Source organism: Pantherophis guttatus, chromosome 10, assembly GCF_059756535.1.
Source record: "Pantherophis guttatus breed Tessera chromosome 10, ASM5975653v1, whole genome shotgun sequence".
In the NCBI taxonomy this organism is placed as follows: Eukaryota; Metazoa; Chordata; class Lepidosauria; order Squamata; family Colubridae; genus Pantherophis; species Pantherophis guttatus.
The window spans coordinates 24,446,512-24,467,960 of NC_142072.1; the positions used below are offsets into that span (position 1 = coordinate 24,446,512).

A 21,449-nucleotide genomic window follows, 5' to 3' on the forward strand; every position below is an offset into this window, starting at 1 on the left:
GCTTGTGTTTAAATTCAGCAACCCCTGGAAAGCCCATCTTTGCAGAGTTTCTTCTCTGCCCACCAGATATGTAAACTATAGCACTTAAATCTGCCTCACCCAAAGTCATCTGAACTATGCAGTTCATGGAGTTTGTATAACCCCCAAATCTGACCTCCTTTACCATTTGAGTAGAAGACAAAAGCATTTGGCCAACTTGGTCTCCACAGGAACTAAATGGGTTTGGATCTATTTAGGACCTGGCTGGGACAGGACCAGGGAATATCAAGGTTAGACAAAGATGTTGAGGAAAACAACAATGGAAAACCACTTCTGTATTGTCACCAAAACACTGACATAGGTTATCCATGAATCTTCCAGGAAATTGTGCCTGAAGGAGAATTGACTATGTTACCCAAATGAAGTTCCATGTTCTCTTTAAATCAGAGAAAATAGGTGGAATGGACTGGGAGCAGGATATTCTTGGGGCCAAGATGGGAAGACACCTTCTCCCCATTGCTGTGGTTATCAGAAAAGTCTGGATGCAGGAAACATACCTGGTCCCCCCAATATCAAGTGAATTATGTTCTTCTCAAGCCTGGGTTTGTCCTTCTGATAGTTATGCGCATAATTGTTAAGAAAACCCTTAATTATTTCTACCCAGCCTTTAACCCCAAAGAGATTTTAAAAGACTGAACGTTTTTGTTGTGCAAAAACCTTGATGTCATCTCAGATGTCTCTACTCTGTGATACGGTTATAGAGATGGTGCCTTTCATCTTACAGCTGCCATTTATTTTCTCCTGATTAGCCATGGTTCTGTAGATACCCAGAGGCTATTTCAGACCACCGTTGTTTTTGACTATTGATTTTGAATCCTTGACTGATACTTAAGTCCACCAAGCTAATTTATATTTTAAGGTTCCCTAGGGATTTCAGAACTACCCAAACGACACAGAAGAGCAACCTCGTATTGTGGAGAACATCATATTTTTCATCTGCTTTTATAATTCAGAGGCACCATCTCTTATAGAGGACAACTCCCATAGAGGACAACGAGTGTAAGGGTATGCTTGATCGAATGGTGACTTTTAGCTCCTCTTTAAAGGTTGGTTTCTTTGCTTTGCACCCAAGGAACTGATGTCTGGGCAATGCATCCATCAAGCTACTGCTTAGATCACAGATTGTAAGTTGCCCTCTCTTTCCTTTCTCTTCCTGTGCTTCAGATTTCATCGTCTTTATTGCTTCTCTGGCCGTCATTGCAGCTGGCACCCAGGGGAACATCTTTGCTACCTCGGCCCTACGCAGCATGCGCTTCCTGCAGATCTTACGCATGGTGCGCATGGACCGCCGTGGCGGTACTTGGAAGCTTCTTGGCTCAGTGGTCTATGCCCATAGCAAGGTGAGTCCCTGGAGGCGTAGCAGCTCAAGCAAGGCACAGAAAACTGCTCTCAGAGACGGAAATAAAGACACTTGTTTTTTCTTCTATTTCCATTTTGGGAGAGGGAATTGCAGGGAATTGAAATAACCGAACACAACGGGAAGTTCAGGGATTGTCCCCAAATCTGCTTCATCCCAGAAGAAGTTCTTGTGTAAAAGCAGAGAAGACTGGAGAATCAATGGCTTTCCAGCGTTTCAGAGATACCGTTGGTCACACTGGCCAAGGGCTGCTGGGAAATGTAGTTCCATAGAGGGCCACCAGTGCAATGCAGAGAGATTCCTGAGAAGTTCCAGATGATTCCACATTGAGATCAGGAAGCAGCAAGTTCTACAGCAAAATATCACAGATTTACTTTCTTCCAGCAGGAATCTTCATGCTCATATTTAGGCCAACCTATATGCTCTTCTCCAGAATGTTTTTTTTTATTTTTTCATTGTTTTTTCATCTTTCCATACCCCATTTTTTTTCTTCATTTGACACTCAATGTTTTCCAGTTAGCAAGTACTTCCAGCCCTTATTAGGCTATCAGAAAGAAACAATTATTTCATAAGTTCTTTTTAAAAGTTATTGTTGCATGCAACCAATGGAGCTCATCGTTCTCTTGCGCATGGGACTGTCTGTCTTTTGAACTACTGTGTTCCTCTTTGGGCTCCATCCTCATTGATATTCTCCAGTTATGTTGGCAGATGGAGGGAGTGATGAGGTATGAAGGTTGGAGTTCTCAAAGCAGAAGATGAGGACTACACAGAGAACCATTTTGGAAGCACAGGCCAGTTGCCACCAGTCAGCCAGCAGGAGTACAATAGGGAAAAAGAATCCATTACGAAAGAGCAGGAGAAATAAGTTTTCAGCCTCTGCATGCACATGGACCTAGATTCTTCCTGGTGGTAGAAGCTGATCTCTGTCAGAACTAGACTGCTTGTCTCTGCAATGCTGTAACTTATTTACTCCACTTGGGTCCTGATTTTGCAGGGAAGCATCCAGTTCCTGAGAGGAAATGACTGAAATTTCCTGGAGGTATCTCTAACGAGGTCCATGCCTCTTTGCAAGAAAGCTAGCTTTCACATTGACTCTCTTTCACTGTATTCTGCAGCCCCGTCCCACAGTGGTGGGTTCCAAAAAATTTCCTACCTTTTCCTGTGGGCGTGGCTAGGTGGGGGGGCATGTGACTGAGTGGGCATGCCCAACTTGATGTCACTCAAGCCCACTCAGTCACATGACCTCCCTCACCTATCCACGCCCACAGGAAGACGTAGGGAAATTGTTGGAATTTCCACCTATCTATCCCCGCCTTCCCTTCACCAGTCGCCCCTGTTTCCCCTCCTTTAGCGGCCCCAGCCCTTGCCCCACTTCCTCCCCCACCACTGCCTCTTTGTTCGGGCTGCTTACCTTCCGTGGCAGCTGGTCCAGAGCTGACTGGAGTTTTCAGCGGCCCCCAGTCAGGTGCTGCTACTGGAAAGTGGCTGGCAAAGAAAGAAAGTGGCTGGCTCTCAAAGAGGCAGTGGCTGGCTGCAGGCTGCCAAAAAGTACCAGAGGTCACGGAAAAAGCTGCTGCCATTGCCGTCATATTCTTTGTGCATGCGCATCCCATTGAACTTGCAAGGCAATGGGATACATGTGCATGAAGAGCATGGTGGCGACGAACATGGCGGGTGGGGCGAGCGAGCGAGCGGTGACTGGGGGACCAGTTCGGGGGCTTGGCCAGCCGGCCATTGCTACCGGTTCAGTGACCTTGGCCAAATTTCTGCCAATCATTCGTACGAAGTGGTGCGAACCGGCTGAATACCACCTCTGCCGTACCCCCATCCCCATGCCCATGCCATGTAGTTCTAGGTGTGTGGTGGAAAATATCCAGTGGTTCCCTGGCACCAAGAAAAGATGGACATGCAGTTATTGCATCACCTTGAGAAAGCTCAACTGGAAAACCTGTACTGAACAGGGATTGTGCAAGTGTTGTGCAGATGTGATAGGGTCTTTCCATAAGTGTGACAGTCTCTACAAAGTGGAATCAATTAGAAACCAGACAGATGAAAGTATAGTAACATTAGAGCTCCCTAGGGAAAGCTTCCAATTCTCAAATGCCCCAGGGAATCACCAGGTGTGTCTGTGTTTTGTGTCTGTGTCTGTGTCTGTAGTAATACAAGAACGTTCCATGATTCAGGCAGATGGTCCTTTTCTTTTCTTTTCTTTTTTTTAAATAATGTGACCTTTCTTGGCATTTTTATTTCTCCCTGTATCATCAATCATGTATTAGTGTGAGGGATGAAAGGAGACAGGGTCAATCAGTTGGCATTCATGTCCAATTCCCAACTTTGCCTAGCTATCCAGTAACCCTGTCACTTCTACTGGCATCTTATCTACCTGCCAATGCATGAACAAGTCAGGTGCTTTTCCTCAGTGTAGGAAAATAGAGATGAAATGGGGTTTATTAGCTCCTTTCTTCCCTTAACTTTCAGGTATGCAGACTGAACCTTGGTGAAGCCTTTGGCATTTCCTTAGTTTTTCCAGTAGGCCAGGGTGGTGGAATGGAGAAATTGGTAAACAGGACCAGAAAAGTTCAAGTCCGTTTACAGCTTGGTAGAGGTAGTCCTCGACGTACAACCACAAGGGAGCCCCAAATTTCTCTTGTTAAGTGGACTTTGCCCCATTTTACCACCTTTCTTGCCACAGTTGTTACGTGAATTGCTGCAGTTGATAAATTAGTAATCTGATTGTTAAGTGAATCCAGCTTCCCCACTGACTTCGCTCGTCCAAAGGTCGCAAAAGGGGATCCCATGACCTTAGGACATTTCCACCATAAGTAAGTATAAACCAGTTGCCGAGTGTCCGAATTTTGATCACACGATCGTGCAGATGCTACAGAGGGTGGACCTTTGAAAAACGGTCACAAATCACTGTTTTCAGTGCCGTTGTAACTTTGAATGGTCACTAAACGAACTGTTGTAAGCCGAGGACTACCTGTAGATTGGAGCTGTGCGGGTGACATGGGAAGAAGAACTATGCATTCTGTTTTGAGTTCAGTGACGATGGTGAGGACCCTTAGGCAGGTTTCTGTCTTTTCTCTTGGTTTCTGTTGCTGAAATCTACTTTTCTCTGGTGGATTCTGGCAGGAGCTGATCACAGCATGGTACATTGGGTTCCTTGTCCTTATCTTTTCCTCTTTCCTGGTTTACCTGGTGGAAAAAGATGCCAATGATGATTTTCTCACCTATGCAGACTCCCTGTGGTGGGGTACGGTAAGTGTGTCTTTAAAAAAAAATCTGGCCCCTTTTTGGCTAGGCAAGAGGAAGAACTGAAAACCTAAGAACAAACTGACATGGGAATGAATAGTAGAAAGCTACCAAAAACATCAGGATCAGCACAGGATTGCATTCGGAGCCATCCAGATCAGTGGTGGGTTTCAAAAATTTTTACAACTGGTTCTGTGGGCATGGCTTGGTGGGCATGGCAGGGAAAGGATACTATAAAATCTCCATTCCCACCCCACTCCAGGGGAAGGATACTGTAAAATCTCCATTCCCTCCCCACTCCAGGGGAAAGTTACTGCAAAATCCCCATTTTCTCCCAATCAACTGGGACTCGGGAGGCAGAGAATAGATGGGGGTGGGACCAGTCAGAATTTTTACTACTGATTCTCTGAACTACTCAAAATTTCCGCTACTGGTTCTCCAGAACTGGTCAGAACCTGCTGAAACCCACCTCTGATCCAGTATGATCTGGATATCTGTATCCCTATTTGGGACCTCCGGTTGTGTTGGAACTGGAACTCCTGGAAATGCCTCCAATGCTGAGTTGATGTCCCAACACATCAGGAGAAGATCAAGTTGGGGATGGCTAATCTTCAAGATATGGAAATGAGATGGACAGCTAGACTGGGAAACAAACTCTGTAAATTGAAAGTCTGCAACCCAACCAGCAACTAGTATTGTCATTCCCTAACAGAGATATCTCCTTTGTAAGATATTTTTCTTTTTTTTTTCTATCAAGAACCCTGTGCCATGCAGGTACATTTTTAATACATATAAATAAATTGGGGCAGGAATCAGGAGCAGTGGATTTTGCTGTGGGTCCAGAGGGATGGAAAATGCCAGGAAAGAAATGGTCATGGTATCAACCAATCAATAATATTTTTTGGGACGCTGACCAGCAAAAATGTAAAAAAGCAAAAGCATACAAAACAATAGTTGTTCCGACCTAGGCTTCCTGAGTCAGTAAAACACACGAGCAGTCCCAAAAGCCTTTTATTTTAACAGCTGTGAATTCTGTTCATTCACAGATGAGTCCCAAATAGTTGTAAAGAGTCCTTTGGGATAAAGCTGATAATTACCCACCTTTATCTCCTTTGACACGCTGCCAAAGACCTAATTAGCAAAGTCACACGGAGTCCAGAATCAAACAGAGCTTCAGGCTTTAAACTGCACAGAATTAACAACGTTGCTTCCTGCAAAGGCCCACGTGCCTTTGTTCCTCTTTTAAATCTTGTGGGAGGGGCCAATAATCTCCAAGCCCTACTCCTGAGTCATCCCTTTTGTTTTAATTGTTTTTGCCTTCTGGCAGCTCTGCGCATGCACGCACTGGGAACATGCTCCCCCGTTCCTCTGCTTCGCTGAGGTCCGACTCTGGAGGCTCCGGAGACAGCACGTACCTCCCAGATGGCCCTTTCTCTGCCTCCGATGCAGAGCCCTCATCCGAGCCTTCCCCAGAGTCCAGGACTGGCCCATGTTCCTCCCCAGCCTCCTCACTGTCCGACTCTGCTGCCAGCTCCACAGGCCATTGGCGGACCACAACTATAGTATACTAACAACTAGCAGAATGAATCACATAACATTTATTCACTCCTCCATTATTAGGTTATATAGTTATTACCTGGGTCATAATTAAATATAAAACATTCGTGATTATAAATTATAAAATAAAAACTATAGATCCTTATAAGTTATCAGTTAAGATGTACTGGGCCAAAAGTAATATTTAAAACAAAGATGGATATGTCTTTAACCAATTATATCTTGCTTTCATTACAGCAACACAAAATTTAGCTACCATACTTGCTGTAATGAAGCCCTAAGAAAAAGGTGCCTATAAAATTTATCTGCTTCTGTGATTTCAGATCACACTCACCACTATCGGCTACGGGGACAAGGTTCCGAAAACATGGCTGGGCCGGGTGCTGACAGCCTGCTTCGCCTTGCTGGGAATCTCCTTCTTTGCCCTTCCTGCGGTGAGTCCCCATGAGAAGGAAGAATGCTTGAGTCCCTAGGGCAGGGGTCTCCAAACTTGGGACCTTTAAGACTTGTGGACTTCAACTCCCAGAATTCCCCAGCCAGCATAGCTGCCCTAGGGAGATTTAGAATTTAGACTTTAAATAACTACATTGTCACTTTGAATCACTAATCAGCATACATTAAAATGAAATTTCATTGCATGCAGCTCTCCGAGGCTCACCACTTCCAATATACACTACATAAACATGACAAAATAAATAAATAAATACAAAATTATGCAAATACCCACATATATTATACGACACAGAGAAACAATAGTCTAGTTCGATTGTATACATGTACATGGTGAGAAAAATGAATATTGTGAGTTTACCAGATGGATGGCATAGGGAACAAAGCTGTTACAGAATCTGGCAGTCCTGCTAGAAATACTTTGGAAGCTCCTCCTAGATGGGAGCAACAGAAACAGACCGTAAAGTGGGTGTGTGGGGTCTCTAACAATGCTTCGGGCTCTAAGCACATAGCACTTATAAGCAGTATCCTGAATAACAGGAAGCGAGCTTCCTATAATCTTCTCTGCTGTCCTTACCACTCTCTGTATGGACTTTCTATCTGAGGCACTGCTGCCACTAAACCAAACAGTGATGGAGTTTGTTAAAACACTTTCAATTGTGCCTCTGTAAAAAGTGGCCAGGACAGAAGGAGAAAGATGTGCTGTCCTCATCCGACACAGGAAATGCTAGTATTCTCCTAGGCCAGGCTTCAGGGATAGGCGGTTACTACTACTCAGGGTAGTAGATTGGTTGTGACAGAGAACATAGACCTCTATGTGCAAGTTCTCATTCAACCATGGAATCTCACTAGATAATTTCAGGCCCATCTATCAGGTGCAAGAAACCAGAATAATTTCATGAATAAGCCAAAGCAGTTTCTTTATTGTTGATCACCTATATTAGAAGAATTTTGTCAGTCTGGCTACATTCCCTTGGGGACCAGTAGATAAGGTTTCGTTAAACTCATCTAGGATGTTTCCTCCAACAGAGCAAGTCTATGTGACATGGCTTTTTACTCCCTGCTCTCTTTTAGCCAGTGATCCACCACCCCATCAGTCTCAGTTATAATCAATTCATAAGGTTGTTTGGGGATAAAAATAAGATGTGATCTGAATCACACAACCCCGAGCTCCTTAGAGAAAAGGAGAAAAGCTCCTTGAATTTGATTCCCATTGACTACATGAATGTGTGTGTTTAATGGTTTGTCATTAATCTCCTTCTGGGATATTTTTTAAACTTTCTAATGCCCTCTATAGCCCCGGGGGTCTTCAAGAACTCTCTCACTCAAGGAGTAACCAAGTTAGACCCATCTTAGCTTTTTTGAGATCAGTCCAAGTTAGCTTTCCCAATAATGTCCAATTCTTGTAGATTGCCTGGACAAGTCCCTGCAATTTTCTTAACAAGTTTTTTTTAAAAAATGGTTTGCACTTGCCTCCTTTCCTAGGGGTGAGAGAAAGTTACTGGTTTAAGGTCACCCAACTGGCTTAGTGTCTAAAGTGGGATTAGAATTCACAGTCTCCCAGTTTCTAGCCTGGTGCCTTCACCACTGTAAGTCACCAAAGTGGCTGTCTCCAAGCTAGCTAGCTAGCTGCTGATAATTATCTGTAGTTTTTGTCTTTTTTTACAAAAAATGAGGAGAAGAAGAATTTCATAGTTGTGCGCTCGTTGTCCCCATGAGCTGACTGTCTGGAAGGTCTTTAAGCCCCTGAGAAAGATGCTGAAATATTGGGAATCTCTTTGGCTTAGACATTTGACCTCTCATCATCCTAGATGGCTGGCTTTTTCTCAACAAATAGTACAAATTCCCCAATTTCTTAGAGCTTCCTTTTAGTTAGAACTTAACTGCTGTTTTGAAGGGTCCATTGTTGCTTGTCTTTTCACACAGGGAATTTTAGGCTCAGGGTTTGCTCTCAAAGTCCAAGAGCAACATCGACAAAAACATTTTGAGAAGAGAAGAACACCTGCAGCAAACTTGATCCAAGTGAGTAAGGAAGGAAGATCCTGGATTTCCCCCCCCCCTCTTTTTTCCTCCTTCCCTCCTTGTTTAAAGAATGTGTTGAATGCTAGAAGCCAAAGACTGTTTGAATAAGTTTCTTTCCTCAAGCAATTGCAGGTTTGTGCTCTGGAGCTCCATTCCATAACTATTGGATAATATTAACAAACGCATGTATATTTGTGAAAAGCACAGCCTCTTCAAAGTATTGCAGATATAATGATGTGCCTACACATGCATGTCTGAATGTGGTGGTTGGCCCTTCTGTCTCTCTCTCTCTCTCTCTAGCACAGTATTTTTCAACCTGGCAACTTGTAAGATGTGTGGACTTCAGTTCCCAGAATTCTCCATACACCATGGCTGACTGGTGAATTCTGGTACCTGAAGTCTATATGTCTTCAAGTTGTCCAGGTTGAAAAACATTGCATAGTAGAAATCCCTATGTTTTTTTCTCAATGATCCTTATTTCATTTTCCTACATTCCTGGAGTTATGAGGTACTCTGCCACAATTCTCTTTGTTTGAATGAAAATTTTATTTCTTCAGGAGAAGAGAATTGGCAAAGCTCCTTTCTTCTCTTAGCAGTTCAGTTGGCAGCTGGCATATGCTAGAGGCATGTGGCTCTATCTATTACCTGTACCAGTGGTGAAATTTGAACCGGTTTACTACTGGTTCGCTGGCCACACATGCATGCCATGCGCCAAATGTGCACTGCATGTGCGCATATGCAGTGCGCACCAAAAGGAGGCTTGGGAAGGTAAGTAAAACAGTGTGGGGGAGGGGTGTTGATCAGCTGTGGCGCACATGTGGACCTTTTTAAAAAAAATTTAAAAGCATTTTTTACTACCGGCTCGGGCAAATAGGTAGTAAAAAATGCTTTAAAAAAGTAAAAAAAAAAAAAAAAGGTTCCGACGATCGCACAGCACAGCTGTGATCGTCGGAGCCTTTTTAAAAACTTTTTTAAAGCATTTTTTACTACCTATTCACCTGAACTGGTAGTAAAAAAATGCTAAAAAAGTTAAAAAAAATAAATTCCGACGATCGCATGTCGCTCAGCTGATCATTGGCACTTTTTTTTTTTTTACATTTTTTACTACTGGTTCGGCAAACCAGTAGCATTTTTTACTACCGGTTCGGGTGAACTGGTAGCATTTCACCCCTGATCTGTACTGAAAGGTTTAAGTCTGATTGACAGGTCAGATTTAAATTTTCCTGTAGCTTTTTCATTCCTGAACCTCTAGGACTACAGGAGGAGGTAGATACCAAGTGATACCTGTAAAAATAAGTTCTTCTCTTTCCTGGCAGAGCCGGGGCAGGATTTCTGCCCACATGTCAGCCCTACAAAGTAGATGAGAGTAAGAAAGAAGGCTTTGTATGTCTGAACTGTTTTTATTGTAACACCTATAGTAACAGAATTTTGCAAGTCTTGTCCACCTCCTTCAATGTAAATTAAAGAGGGGCTTGTCCGAGATGTTTTCTCAAGTTAATTTCTTGGCCTGGTTTCAAGTCCTTCTTATCTGATAGTTACTTTGGTGGCCACCCTTTCTTCTGTCTTCGAAGCCATTCCCCACCCCAGTGGTGAAATTCAAATTTTTTTACTACCGGTTCTGTGGGCATGGCTTGGTGGACATGGCAGAGGAAGGATACTGCAAAATCTCCATTCCCACCCCACTCCAGGGGAAGGATATTGCAAAATCTCCATTCCCTCCCCACTCTGGGACTAGCCAGAGGTGGCATTTGCCGGTACTTAAAACTATTCAAAATTTCCGCTACCGGTTCTCCAAACTACTCAAAATGTCCACTACCAGTTCTCCAGAACCTGGTGGATTTCATCCCTGCCCCACCCCCTCTGCACATTGCCATGGAAAGCTCTACCAACTCTTCCCACTTGTAGAAACACCTTTATTTGCCTTAACTACAGACCCTGCTTTTAGCCCCATACCCAGCATTGCAATGAGAACACCTTAAATTGTCCTTAGCTGCACTAGTGATAAAGTAATCTCTGCCCCCCCTCATTTGGACACCATCCAAGGGCAGCTTCAGGGTAAGTAAAATTATCTAGCTGTGTCATCTCTTTCCTTGGAGGAAAGTCAGGTGATTGGAACTGCCTGGAAAAACAGGTGGGGTGGGCAGAAGAGGGATGGGTAATAAGGACAGAAATTATTCTGCCAGTCGAGTTTTCTACTAATGTTGAGTTAAGACTTTACTCTGGGCGTGTCTGACTAGCAGAGCATAGCCAAAGATGGGAGGAGGGGGTTCTCTGAAAAGGATTGTGACAGGGGTGAAATCCAGCAGGTTCTGACAGGTTCTGGAGAACCGGTAGCAGAAATGTTGAGTAGTCTGGAGAACCAGCAAATACCACCTCTGGCTGGCCCCAGAGTGGGGTGGGAATGGAGATTTTGCAGTATCCTTCCCCTGGAGTGGGAATGGAGATTTTGAAATATCCTTCCCCTGCCATGCCCACCAAGCCATGCCCACCAAGCCACACCATGCTCACCAAGCCACGCCCACAGAACCAGTAGTAAAAAACTGGATTGTGGGTAAACTCCCTAATGAAATCTGTAGAATCTTTGGATAAAAGCCATAGAATGGAAAGAAAAGAGCCCTTGTGTCTAATCAGGAGATACTGCCCTTTAAGTAAATATGTAGGAAGCATTCCACCAGGCCGCACTCTTTGTCTGAACCCCAAAACACAGCCTTTCTAACTGGTGTGTGGGTGTGTGCCCCAGTTGGAACCTAAGAGCTTTCAAGGCAAGGCATATTGTGTTTTAACTTAATTTTTTTAAAAAAAGCAATATCAGGTAATTGCATTAACATAACTGTATGTATAAAGAAAAAAAGATATATGGTGACGCAGTGGTTAGAATGCAGTATTGCAGGCTTACTCTGCTCACTGCCAGGAGTTTGATCCTGACCGGCTCAAGGTTCACTCAGGCTTCCATCTTTCCGAGGCCGGTAAAATGAGGACCCAGATTGTAGGGGGCAAGAGGCTGAATTGGTAAACCGCTTAGAAAGGGCTGTAAAGCACCGTGAAGTTTTTTTTTTTTTTAAATTTGATTTATATGCTGCCCTTCTCCAAAGACTCAGGGCGGCTTACAATGTGCTCAGCAATAGCCTTCATCCTTTTGTATATTTATACAAAGTCAGCTTATTGCCCCCACAACTGGGTCCTCAATTTACCTACCTTAGAAAGGATGGAAGGCTGAGTCAACCTTGAGCCTTGGCGAGATTCGAACCCTGCAATAATTGCAGGCAGCTGGTCTTAATAACCAGCTTAATAACAGGGTGCCTTAAATCCCTGTATTACCAAGGCTCTTAGTAGTATATAGGTTTAAGTGCTATTGCTATATAAAATGCAAAAAAGATTATTACGAGGTCTTCTAAAAATATTAAAGTTTCTTATAAGATAAAATACAAATTAGAAGCCAATGTTAAAGAAGAAAGAAGTGCAAGAAGAAAGGGGAAATAAGTGATGACTTCTGACTTTTTTCCGTGCAGTAGAATAAAAAAAATATATATATGTGTGTATATATTTATGTAAGTTTTCACGGGTATGTATGTGTGTATAGTTAATATTTCGGGTTTCTTGGGGACTTCCGGTTTCCTTGTCTTCGGCGACGGCGGCGCTCTTTGAAGCTCCGCCAGCCCCGCCGCCTGTAGAGCCGCTTCGCGATCGAGAAGCGGCTCGAAAACTTCAAAATCCTGAGGATTGTTGGAGGAGAGATAGCAGGGCACAGGTCGAGCCCCTGTAACCCCCCAGGGAATCGTTTCTGGGGAGGAAACAGGCGCGGCTCCCTTCCAACCTGCTGAGACTCCGGGCGGCGTGGGACGATTCTGCTTCTGCAGAACAAGCCGGCTGCAGGAAACTTAAAGCGAAAGAACCAGCTTTAATAAACAGCGAAACTACCTGAATCCTGAAATTTGGAAACGCAAGTATTAGCACTTTGTTGACTTTTCAATCTGAGAAAATGCAAATGAGTGAAAGTGCTTTGAAAAAACATGGCGCCTAGCTTCAGAGTTAACGAGCCAGCGAGTGTGGATTGGTGAAGTTACTTTGTTTTGCTACAAAGTTTCCAAGTTGCTACTAAGCTGCCTCGCTTGTTATAAGAGAAATAACTGGGAAATTTTTTCCCCTTTCAATATTGGACTTTGCTTTATTTTAACCCTTGTTTGATCAAATCTGGGGGACTTTTTTAGAAGTCTTTGTGCAGGAGGGAAAGGAAAAGGAACCTCCCTCTTTAGAAAAACTAGATCACGAGCCAGGATGGCTTCAAAGAAGCAGGAAGGGAAGGCATTAGGGGGGGATCCCCCACACACAAACAGCAAACGCAACTTCCCCCTGCTCAACAGCTACAAACTCAGAAAAAAGAATTTGATGTGGCAGATTTAAAAGAATTTATTTCTAAAACTTTGGATGATAAATTTCAAGAATCACAACAGGAACTTCAAAAATCACATCAGGAATTTTTGCAGGAAATTAATGAAATTAAAGACATGGTGAAACAGAATCAAATTATGGTGACCAAAAAAATATCAGAAGTGGCGTCTGGCCTGGCAGATTTTATTGGGAAAGTTGATTTTAAAGTTGAAGAATTTAAATCAGAAGTTAATGTTAGGATGAAAGACAATGATTATAAAATTGATGAAGTTGACAATAAAATGCAGAGAATTGAAGATGAGATTGTTATGATACAATTCCGGGCGATGGAATTTGCCATACGGCTTCGGGGAATTCGAGAGGAGGAAAGACAGGACTTGAGACAAGTTTGCTCTGAAGCCCTGGCTAAGATTTTACAAGTTAATCCTGATTTGGTATTTCATAAAATAGATAAAATTTACAGAGTGAACTCTTGGGTGGCCAGGCAAAGACAATTACCCAGAGATGTGGTCATATACTTTACTGAGAGAGAAATTAGAAATGATATCCTGCAAAAATCTTTTCACACCTCTATACAAGTGGGGGGCTCACGGCTTGTAATTTTTAAAGAGTTACCTCCTAAAATGCTGAAAGCTAGAAAAGAATTTGGTTTTCTTGTTAAGGAATTGAAAAATTTACAGATACCCTTCCGGTGGGACGCACCAGCTGGGGTAATTTTCAGATATAAGGGAGAAGGATATCGGTTGAATACCGTGGAGAAGGCGCAACACTTTTACAGTACTATTCTTATGGAAAGAACACCATCTCCACGTACATCTACAGTTCTGGAGATTAAGGAGAGTGAAGAGAGGCAATTGAAAGAACAGTCTAAGCAGGAATTAGAAAATGTGCAAGGTGCAGAAGGAGGTATTCTGAGTGAGCCATCGCTGGATTCTTCTCCAATTTTGGATTTGATTCAGTTGACTGAAGTTAAAGATCAACGTATAACTAGAGCTCAATCCAAGCTACTTAAACAGAAGCAACAACAACAACAGGAAAGACAAGACAAGAAGGCAGTTAAGAGCACTGCACAAGAGATTGGCGCTATGGGAGGAGCGAGATCGAAGCTTGTGGATCAACTTCAAGCATATTGCTCCGCGCTCCATGAAGAGGCTAATGACCTTTAAGTGTTTATCTTGGAATGTCAATGGGTTGAATTCAGCACAGAAAAGGAAAAAATTATTTACATATTTGAAACAATTTAATAATGATATAATATGTTTACAAGAAACGCACATTACAACTCAAGATCAAAAATATTTGATAAACTCAAAACTAGGAGCACATTATATATCTTCAACTTCGCAGAAAAAGAATGGTGTGGTTATTTATGTAAATAAAAAATTAACAGCAAAAGTTATAGAAGTAGATCAAGATGGTAGATTTGTAGCAATTGAATTGTTTACAGCAAATGGTCAAATTCTTTTGATTGGAATTTATGCTCCCAACCAACAACAGGATTATTTTTACAAGATGTTACATACTAAAATATTGCAATGGGACTACAGATCTATTTTAATTATGGGAGATTGGAATGGAGTAATTGATTCTAAATTAGATAAAAAGAGCTTGGCAAAGTCTAGAATTAGATTACCACAGACCTTTTTTGATATGAAAGAAGATATGGAACTAAAAGATGTTTGGAGAATACATAACCCAAATGAATTGGATTACACTTTTTTTTCTGATAGACATAGATCTTTTTCTAGGATTGATTTTATCTTGTTGTCAAATGATCTACTTGTTAAGACAAAAAGAACAAAGATTTTTCCAAGAATTTTGACTGATCATAGTCCTGTATGGATAGAAATCGAGATGGATAAGGTTGAGAGACGTTCTTGGAGATTAAATGAGAACCTGTTTAGATATGAAAAAAATATAATAGAACTTAAAAAGCATTTGAAAGAATTTTTTGAAATAAATTTGAATAAAGGTACCCCAGTTGAAATTGTTTGGGATGCAAGTAAAGCTTATATGAGAGGGGTACTTATCTACATGAATTCTAAACATAGACTGTTCCGACAAAAGAAAAGATCTGAGTTGGAAATGGAAATAAAGAATAAAGAACAGTTACTTATTAAAAACCCAACAGATGAAAGAATACGAAGTGCTATAAAACTTTTGAAAGACCAATTCCAAATGCTTATGGCGGAACAAGTTGCAACAAGTTTACAATACGCGAAGTATAATACATTTTGCAATGCTAATAAACCGGGCAGATGGTTGGCTTACACATTGAGGAAAAAACAAAGTATACGGACTATTGATAGTATTGATATTGGAGGAAAAGAAATCTTTCAACAAAAACTAATTAAAGAAGCTTTTGTGGATTATTATACTAAACTATATGCCAAAGATGAGGTGCAGAATGGACTTATAGAAAAATATTTAAAGGATAAGAGAGTTACAAAAATTACTGATCAACAAAAGGAAAGAATGAATTATCCTATAACAGAGGAGGAGATAACAGCAGCAATTAAACAGCTAAAAACAGCCAAAGCTCCTGGCACGGATGGTTTGACTGCAGTGTATTACAAAACTTTACAAGCTGAAATGGTGGGACAACTTAGAGATTTATTTTGTAATATTCAACAAGGGGGTAAAATACCCCCATCCTGGACAACTGCTTATATATCTTTGATACCAAAAGAACAAGTTGGTCCTAAAAAACCAGAGAACTACAGACCAATATCTCTTTTGAACACAGACTATAAAATTTACGCGAAGGTATTAGCCAACAGGTTGATGCCAGTAATCCAAAAGGTGATTCATGAGGACCAAGCGGGATTTATTGAGGGTAGATATATGAAGGACAATGTAAGGCAAGTAATAGACTTATTGGAATATCTTGATAAGAATAAACAGATTTCTGCAGTGCTGGTCTTTTTGGATGCGGAGAAGGCCTTTGATAGAGTGGATTGGAATTTTCTACTAAAGACTTTAAAAAAGATGGGCTTTGGGGACCAGTTTACACAGGCAATTTCAGCAATTTATCAAGAGCAAAAAGCACAGATTATTATTAATGGAAGTTTGACGACAGAGTTTAAAATTGAAAAAGGAACAAGACAGGGATGTCCGTTGTCCCCACTTTTATTTATTTTAACATTGGAAGTCTTGCTAAATACAATACGGGACTCAAAAATTTTGAAAGGCATAATGATAAGGCAAGAGGATTATAGAGTAAAGGCATTTGCAGATGATCTGGTGGTTACCCTATCACAACCAATGGAATCAATAATCTTGATGAACGACATTATACAAGACTATGGTAGAGTTTCAGGTTTCAGAGTGAACTCAAAAAAGACTAAAATGATAGTCAAAAATATGACACAAGATCGTAAACATGAGTTTGAAAGGAGGGCAGGTTTTGAAATTGTACCTAAGGTAAAATATCTTGGAGTTCAGGTTGCAGAATCAAACATGAAATTGTTTCAAAATAACTATGAGGTGTTGTGGCGAGAGGTTCAGAAAGACATGGAGACTTGGAAAAAGCTGCAACTGTCTTTACTTGGAAGAATAGCAGCAGTTAAGATGAACATTTTGCCAAGATTTCTGTTTTTGTTTCAAATGATTCCGGTGCTTAAAAGTGATAAACAACTGAAAGTTTGGCAAACTGGACTTAATAAGTTTGTCTGGAACGAGAAAAAGCCGAGAGTGAAATTGAAAATTATGCAAGATGTTCCAGAAAGAGGAGGCCTTAAACTTCCAAACCTACAGTTATACTATGATGCAGCAGCTTTAACTTTAACAAGTGATTGGTTTGGAAGTAAAAAGGCTGGAATATTGAATGCAGAAAGTTTTGATCTTGAATTTGGATGGCATGCTTACCTATTTTATGATGACAAAGTTGATAAAGTATTTAAAAGTCATATACTTAGAGACTCTTTGATGAGAGTTTGGAAGAAGCACCGACTCAAATGGGATTATAAAATACCGCTATGGCTGGATCTTGGTCATACCTTGTGGAATACAAATATAATGTCACTCGGGGGGTTTTTATACAAAGAGGTTCTTTTTACAGATGCGGGCAGATGGCAGTTGAAGACATTGCAGACACTGTTGGACGAAGGGATTAATTTAACCTGGTTACAATATAATCAATTACAATTGAGATGGAAAGAGGACCAAAAAACTGGTATTATGTTGCATGAGGAAGAATTGGTTAGACATATAAGAGAGAAAGGTCCAATGCATATTAAAAGGCTTTACAATGTTTTGCTAGAAAGGGATTCAGAAACGGAATTAGTTAAAGATTGTATGATTAAGTGGGCACAAAATTTTGAAGAACCAGTGATGTTGGAAACATGGGAAAAAATTTGGGTTCAGAATGTTAAATTTACACAGTCGCAGAATTTGAGGGAAAATTTTTATAAAATGTTTTATAGATGGCATCTAGATCCTAAAAAGTTGTCATGTATGTACCCTAATGTTCAGCCAAAATGTTGGAGATGTGAATGTTTGGATGCTACGTATTATCATGTTTGGTGGACCTGTAGGAAAGTTAAGGCTTTTTGGATAAAAATATGGTGGGTCATGCAGAATGTTTTGAAGAAAAAAATTCAATTTTCTCCACAATTGTTTTTATTGGGCATAGTTAAGGGTTTTACACGGGATGAAACAAAATTAATATTGTATATGATAACAGCAGCAAGATTGTTGATAGGTAAATATTGGAAGAATGAAGCTTTGCCTACTATCGAGGAATGGACTTCGAAGATGGCTAGTTTTGCAGAGATGGCGAAGATTTCAGCATATTTAAAAGATTGTTCACAAGAGACTTATGAATGGGAATGGAAAAGGTGGATAGAATATGTTCAGAACAAATACCAAATTAGAAAGTATCAAATAGCTTTTATTTGAAAACAATGTATTAGAAATATTTTAATATAAAGAGACAAAGAGGGAAAATTATGTAGGGGGAGGGATGGGTTCAGGTATATATATCAGTGTTATTAGTTATGAGTACATAATAGGGAAGTCTGGGGGGGGAGGGTTAGGGAGGGTTAGGGAGGACGGGAAGTTTGGGGAGGGAGGTGGGGGGGTGAAAAAAAGGGGTGAAAATGTAATTGTAAAACTTTTGCAATAAAAAAAAAAAAAATATTTCGGGTTTCTTCCCGTGTAATTGTGGATATATCCCTAAAAGGGTAGAAGCGACGTTTCGGCAGAATCCCATCTGCCATCATCAGGCTTATGCCAGTAGTCATTTTGCACTAACTGACGTTGGAATTTCAAATCTGGTGCTGGTATTCTGGGATGGCTCCACCTTTTCATTCTGATTGGTTGGGAGTCCCAGTATGTGTTTATTGGCTTGGCTTCGGGTGTATGGTCGGTTTTTCTCCACTAGGTGGCAGGGCTTTATCTTTGTGGCTGGTTTGAATATGATTTGGTTGGGATTTTTTTGTGCAATGTTTGGTCCATGTTCCACATATGGTGTCAAGATTCGTCTATCTATGAGAGCAGGTTTCCAAATAGTAGGCAGACGTGAAGTGTCATCCCGTTTATTCATGCAATATGGTCTTTTTTCCATTTCTATTGCTTCTCTGATTATCCTGCCATTGAATACCAGCACCAGATTTGAAATTCCAACGTCAGTTAGTGCAAAATGACTACTGGCATAAGCCTGATGATGGCAGATGGGATTCTGCCGAAACGTCGCTTCTACCCTTTTAGGGATATATCCACAATTACACGGGAAGAAACCCGAAATATTAACTATACACACACACACACACACACACACACACACACACACACACACACACACATATATATATATATATATATATATATATATATATATATATATATATATATAATGTACCATAAATAAAGGGGATACCAAGGCATAATCTACTGCTATTAAGGTAAACCATAAAATCCAATAAAACTCTGGTGTTTAATTTATTTATTTATTTCTATCACACCTTTATTCATTTTACCAATAACTCGAGGTGGCAGACATATCCAACAGACCTATTTTTTGTCTCTGAAGTCTCATTATTTTATCTGAGATTTTTTTTTTTCCTAACGTGGCAATTGAACAGGCATTGCTAATCCACAATTCAATCGTTTTATGTAGAGTTTTCCAATGTTGCGTAATGATTGTTTTGGCTGCTGCTAAAATTAAACAGATAATAAGTTTTTTATTTTTAAGCTGATGGTTTGGTCCTGTAAAGAAGTCTAATAAGCCTAACGCTGAAGAGCGTTCAATTCTTTGCTTAGTGATGACATTTGCAAAATCTGCAAAAAAAAAAAAAAAAAAAAAATCATCAAAGAGTTATATCACATGACCATCACAAATTAAAAAATTACTGGTGTAATTTTTTTTTTTTGGACAACCTCTTCAGCATTTGGAAGAATAATTGCAAAGCCTAGTGCTCTACTGCTGAGCAAGTAAATTTCTAAAATTTCCTTGGAAGTCTTCCTGACCCCCTGCCTTCCTCCAAAAGTAGCTGAGACCCTGAGTTAGCAGTTTGCTTCTTCTTCTTCTTTCTTTTTTTAAAATAATTTTTATTAAGAGAACATTTTACATAAGATTTAGAAAGCTGTGGAAATACTAAAAAAAAAAAAAGAAAGTAGAAAGAAGAAAGTTATAAAAAAACAAAAGAACAAGGGACGATAACAAAAGAAAAAGAAAGATAATTAAAGAATCTTCTTTGCAACGGTCACAAATTGCATGTCATGGGTCTCTTTTCCTCCCCATAAACACAACATTTTCATCAATAAATCCCAAAGTCACCAATTCCTTTTTCACCATTTTCAGCAGAAAAAAAATTCATAAAGGGTTTCCAGACTTCTCTAAAAGTAACTGTTATTCACTCCTTAGTCAAACAAGTCAAATAGAATAGAATAGAATAGAATAGAATAGAATAACATAGGAATGAAGATTAGAATAGAATAGAATAGAATTGAATAGAATAGAATAGAATAGGATAGAATAGAATTAGAATTAGAATTAGGATAAAATAGAATAGAATAGAATTAGAATTAGGATAAAGAATAGAATAGAAGAGAACAGAAGAGAATTAGAATTAGAATTAGAATTAGAATTAGGATAAAGAATAGAATAGAATAGAATAGAATAGAATTAGAATTAGAATTAGAATTAGGATAAAGAATAGAATAGAATAGAATAGAATAGAATAGAATAGAATAGAATAGAATAGAATAGAATAGAACAGAACAGAACAGAATAGAATTTTTTATTGGCCAAGTGTGATTGGACACACAAGGAATTTGTCTTGATGCATACGCTCTCAGTGTGCATAAAAGAAAAGATACGTTCATCAAGAATCAGAAGGTACAACACTTAATGATAGTCATAGGGTACAAATAAGCAATCAGGAAACAATATCAATATAAATCGTAAGGATACAAGCAACAAAGTTACAGTCATACAGTCATAAGTGGAAGGAGATGGGTGGTGGGAACAATGAGAAGATTAATAGTAGTGCAGACTTAGTAAATAGTTTGACAGTGTTGAGGGGTATTGTCTGTTAGCTCTGCCACCTTCACAATCCATTGTTTCATTATGAGTATTTCCTTATTTTTCCATCTTTTGAGTTATGCTTTGTACAGTTCCTGTGCAGTTCCTAATTCATGACCTCCTTTCCAGTCCCATTTCCTTCCCCAGCCGCAAACTCAAATCCAAATATCCTTTTTCTGGCTTCTCTGGCTTTGCACTCTATGTTGAAGAATGACTTCTGATCCGGCAATATTCTGCCCTATCATTCTCCTGTCTGGATTGGTTCCTTTGCTATTGTGGTCAGAAAGATGGAACTTCTGACACCACATTATCTCTGTGGTCCAGAGGATCCATGCAACAAAAGGTCTCCTTCTGGCAGCCTTGCCCTGCCATTCAACTCCTGGGCTGACAGGCCTCCAACAACAGCTGGAAATGGATGGTGGGCAAGACAAAAGGGATGCACGCAGTTGTTTTGGCACACAAGACTATCTTAGGGACACAGCTCTGCCCTCCTCTTTCCTGAGTGAGGATGCTGTTCTCTTCCCATCTGATACCAACAGCCAATTCACACAGCCCCTCTTTTCCAGAAGGTCAGGATATGTCTGCCTGTTCTTTCTCCTTGATAATTAATCTCTAATGGAGTCCCCCCCGCCCACCTTCCCTCAATCAGCCAGAAAAAGCTCAGCAGAAGCAGCTCCAGATTTAGAGTGGCTGCAATTTGAGAGTTCTTGAGAGAGGGGGGGAGAGAGAGAGAAGGTCTCCACCAGTGGTGAAATCCAAATTATTTTACTACTGGTTCTGTGGGCATGGCTTGGTGGGCATTGTGTGGCTTGGTGGGCGTGGCTTGGTGGGCATGGCAGGGGAAGGTTACTGCAAAAT

At 40.6% G+C, this 21,449-nt stretch overlaps 1 protein-coding gene across 4 annotated transcripts in view; it reads left to right on the forward strand.

The window, feature by feature from the left end:
• KCNQ4 (potassium voltage-gated channel subfamily Q member 4) overlaps positions 1-21,449 on the forward strand; it is a 160,798-nt gene that overhangs the window by 93,440 nt on the left and 45,909 nt on the right. For all 4 annotated transcript variants that reach the window (XM_087876805.1, XM_087876806.1, XM_060691415.2 and 1 more), the window contains exons 4-7: positions 1,204-1,379; positions 4,529-4,654; positions 6,529-6,639; positions 8,582-8,677. In XM_087876805.1, coding sequence (XP_087732931.1) covers positions 1,204-1,379; positions 4,529-4,654; positions 6,529-6,639; positions 8,582-8,677 — 509 coding nt within the window. The remainder of the gene's footprint in view (positions 1-1,203; positions 1,380-4,528; positions 4,655-6,528; positions 6,640-8,581; positions 8,678-21,449) is intronic.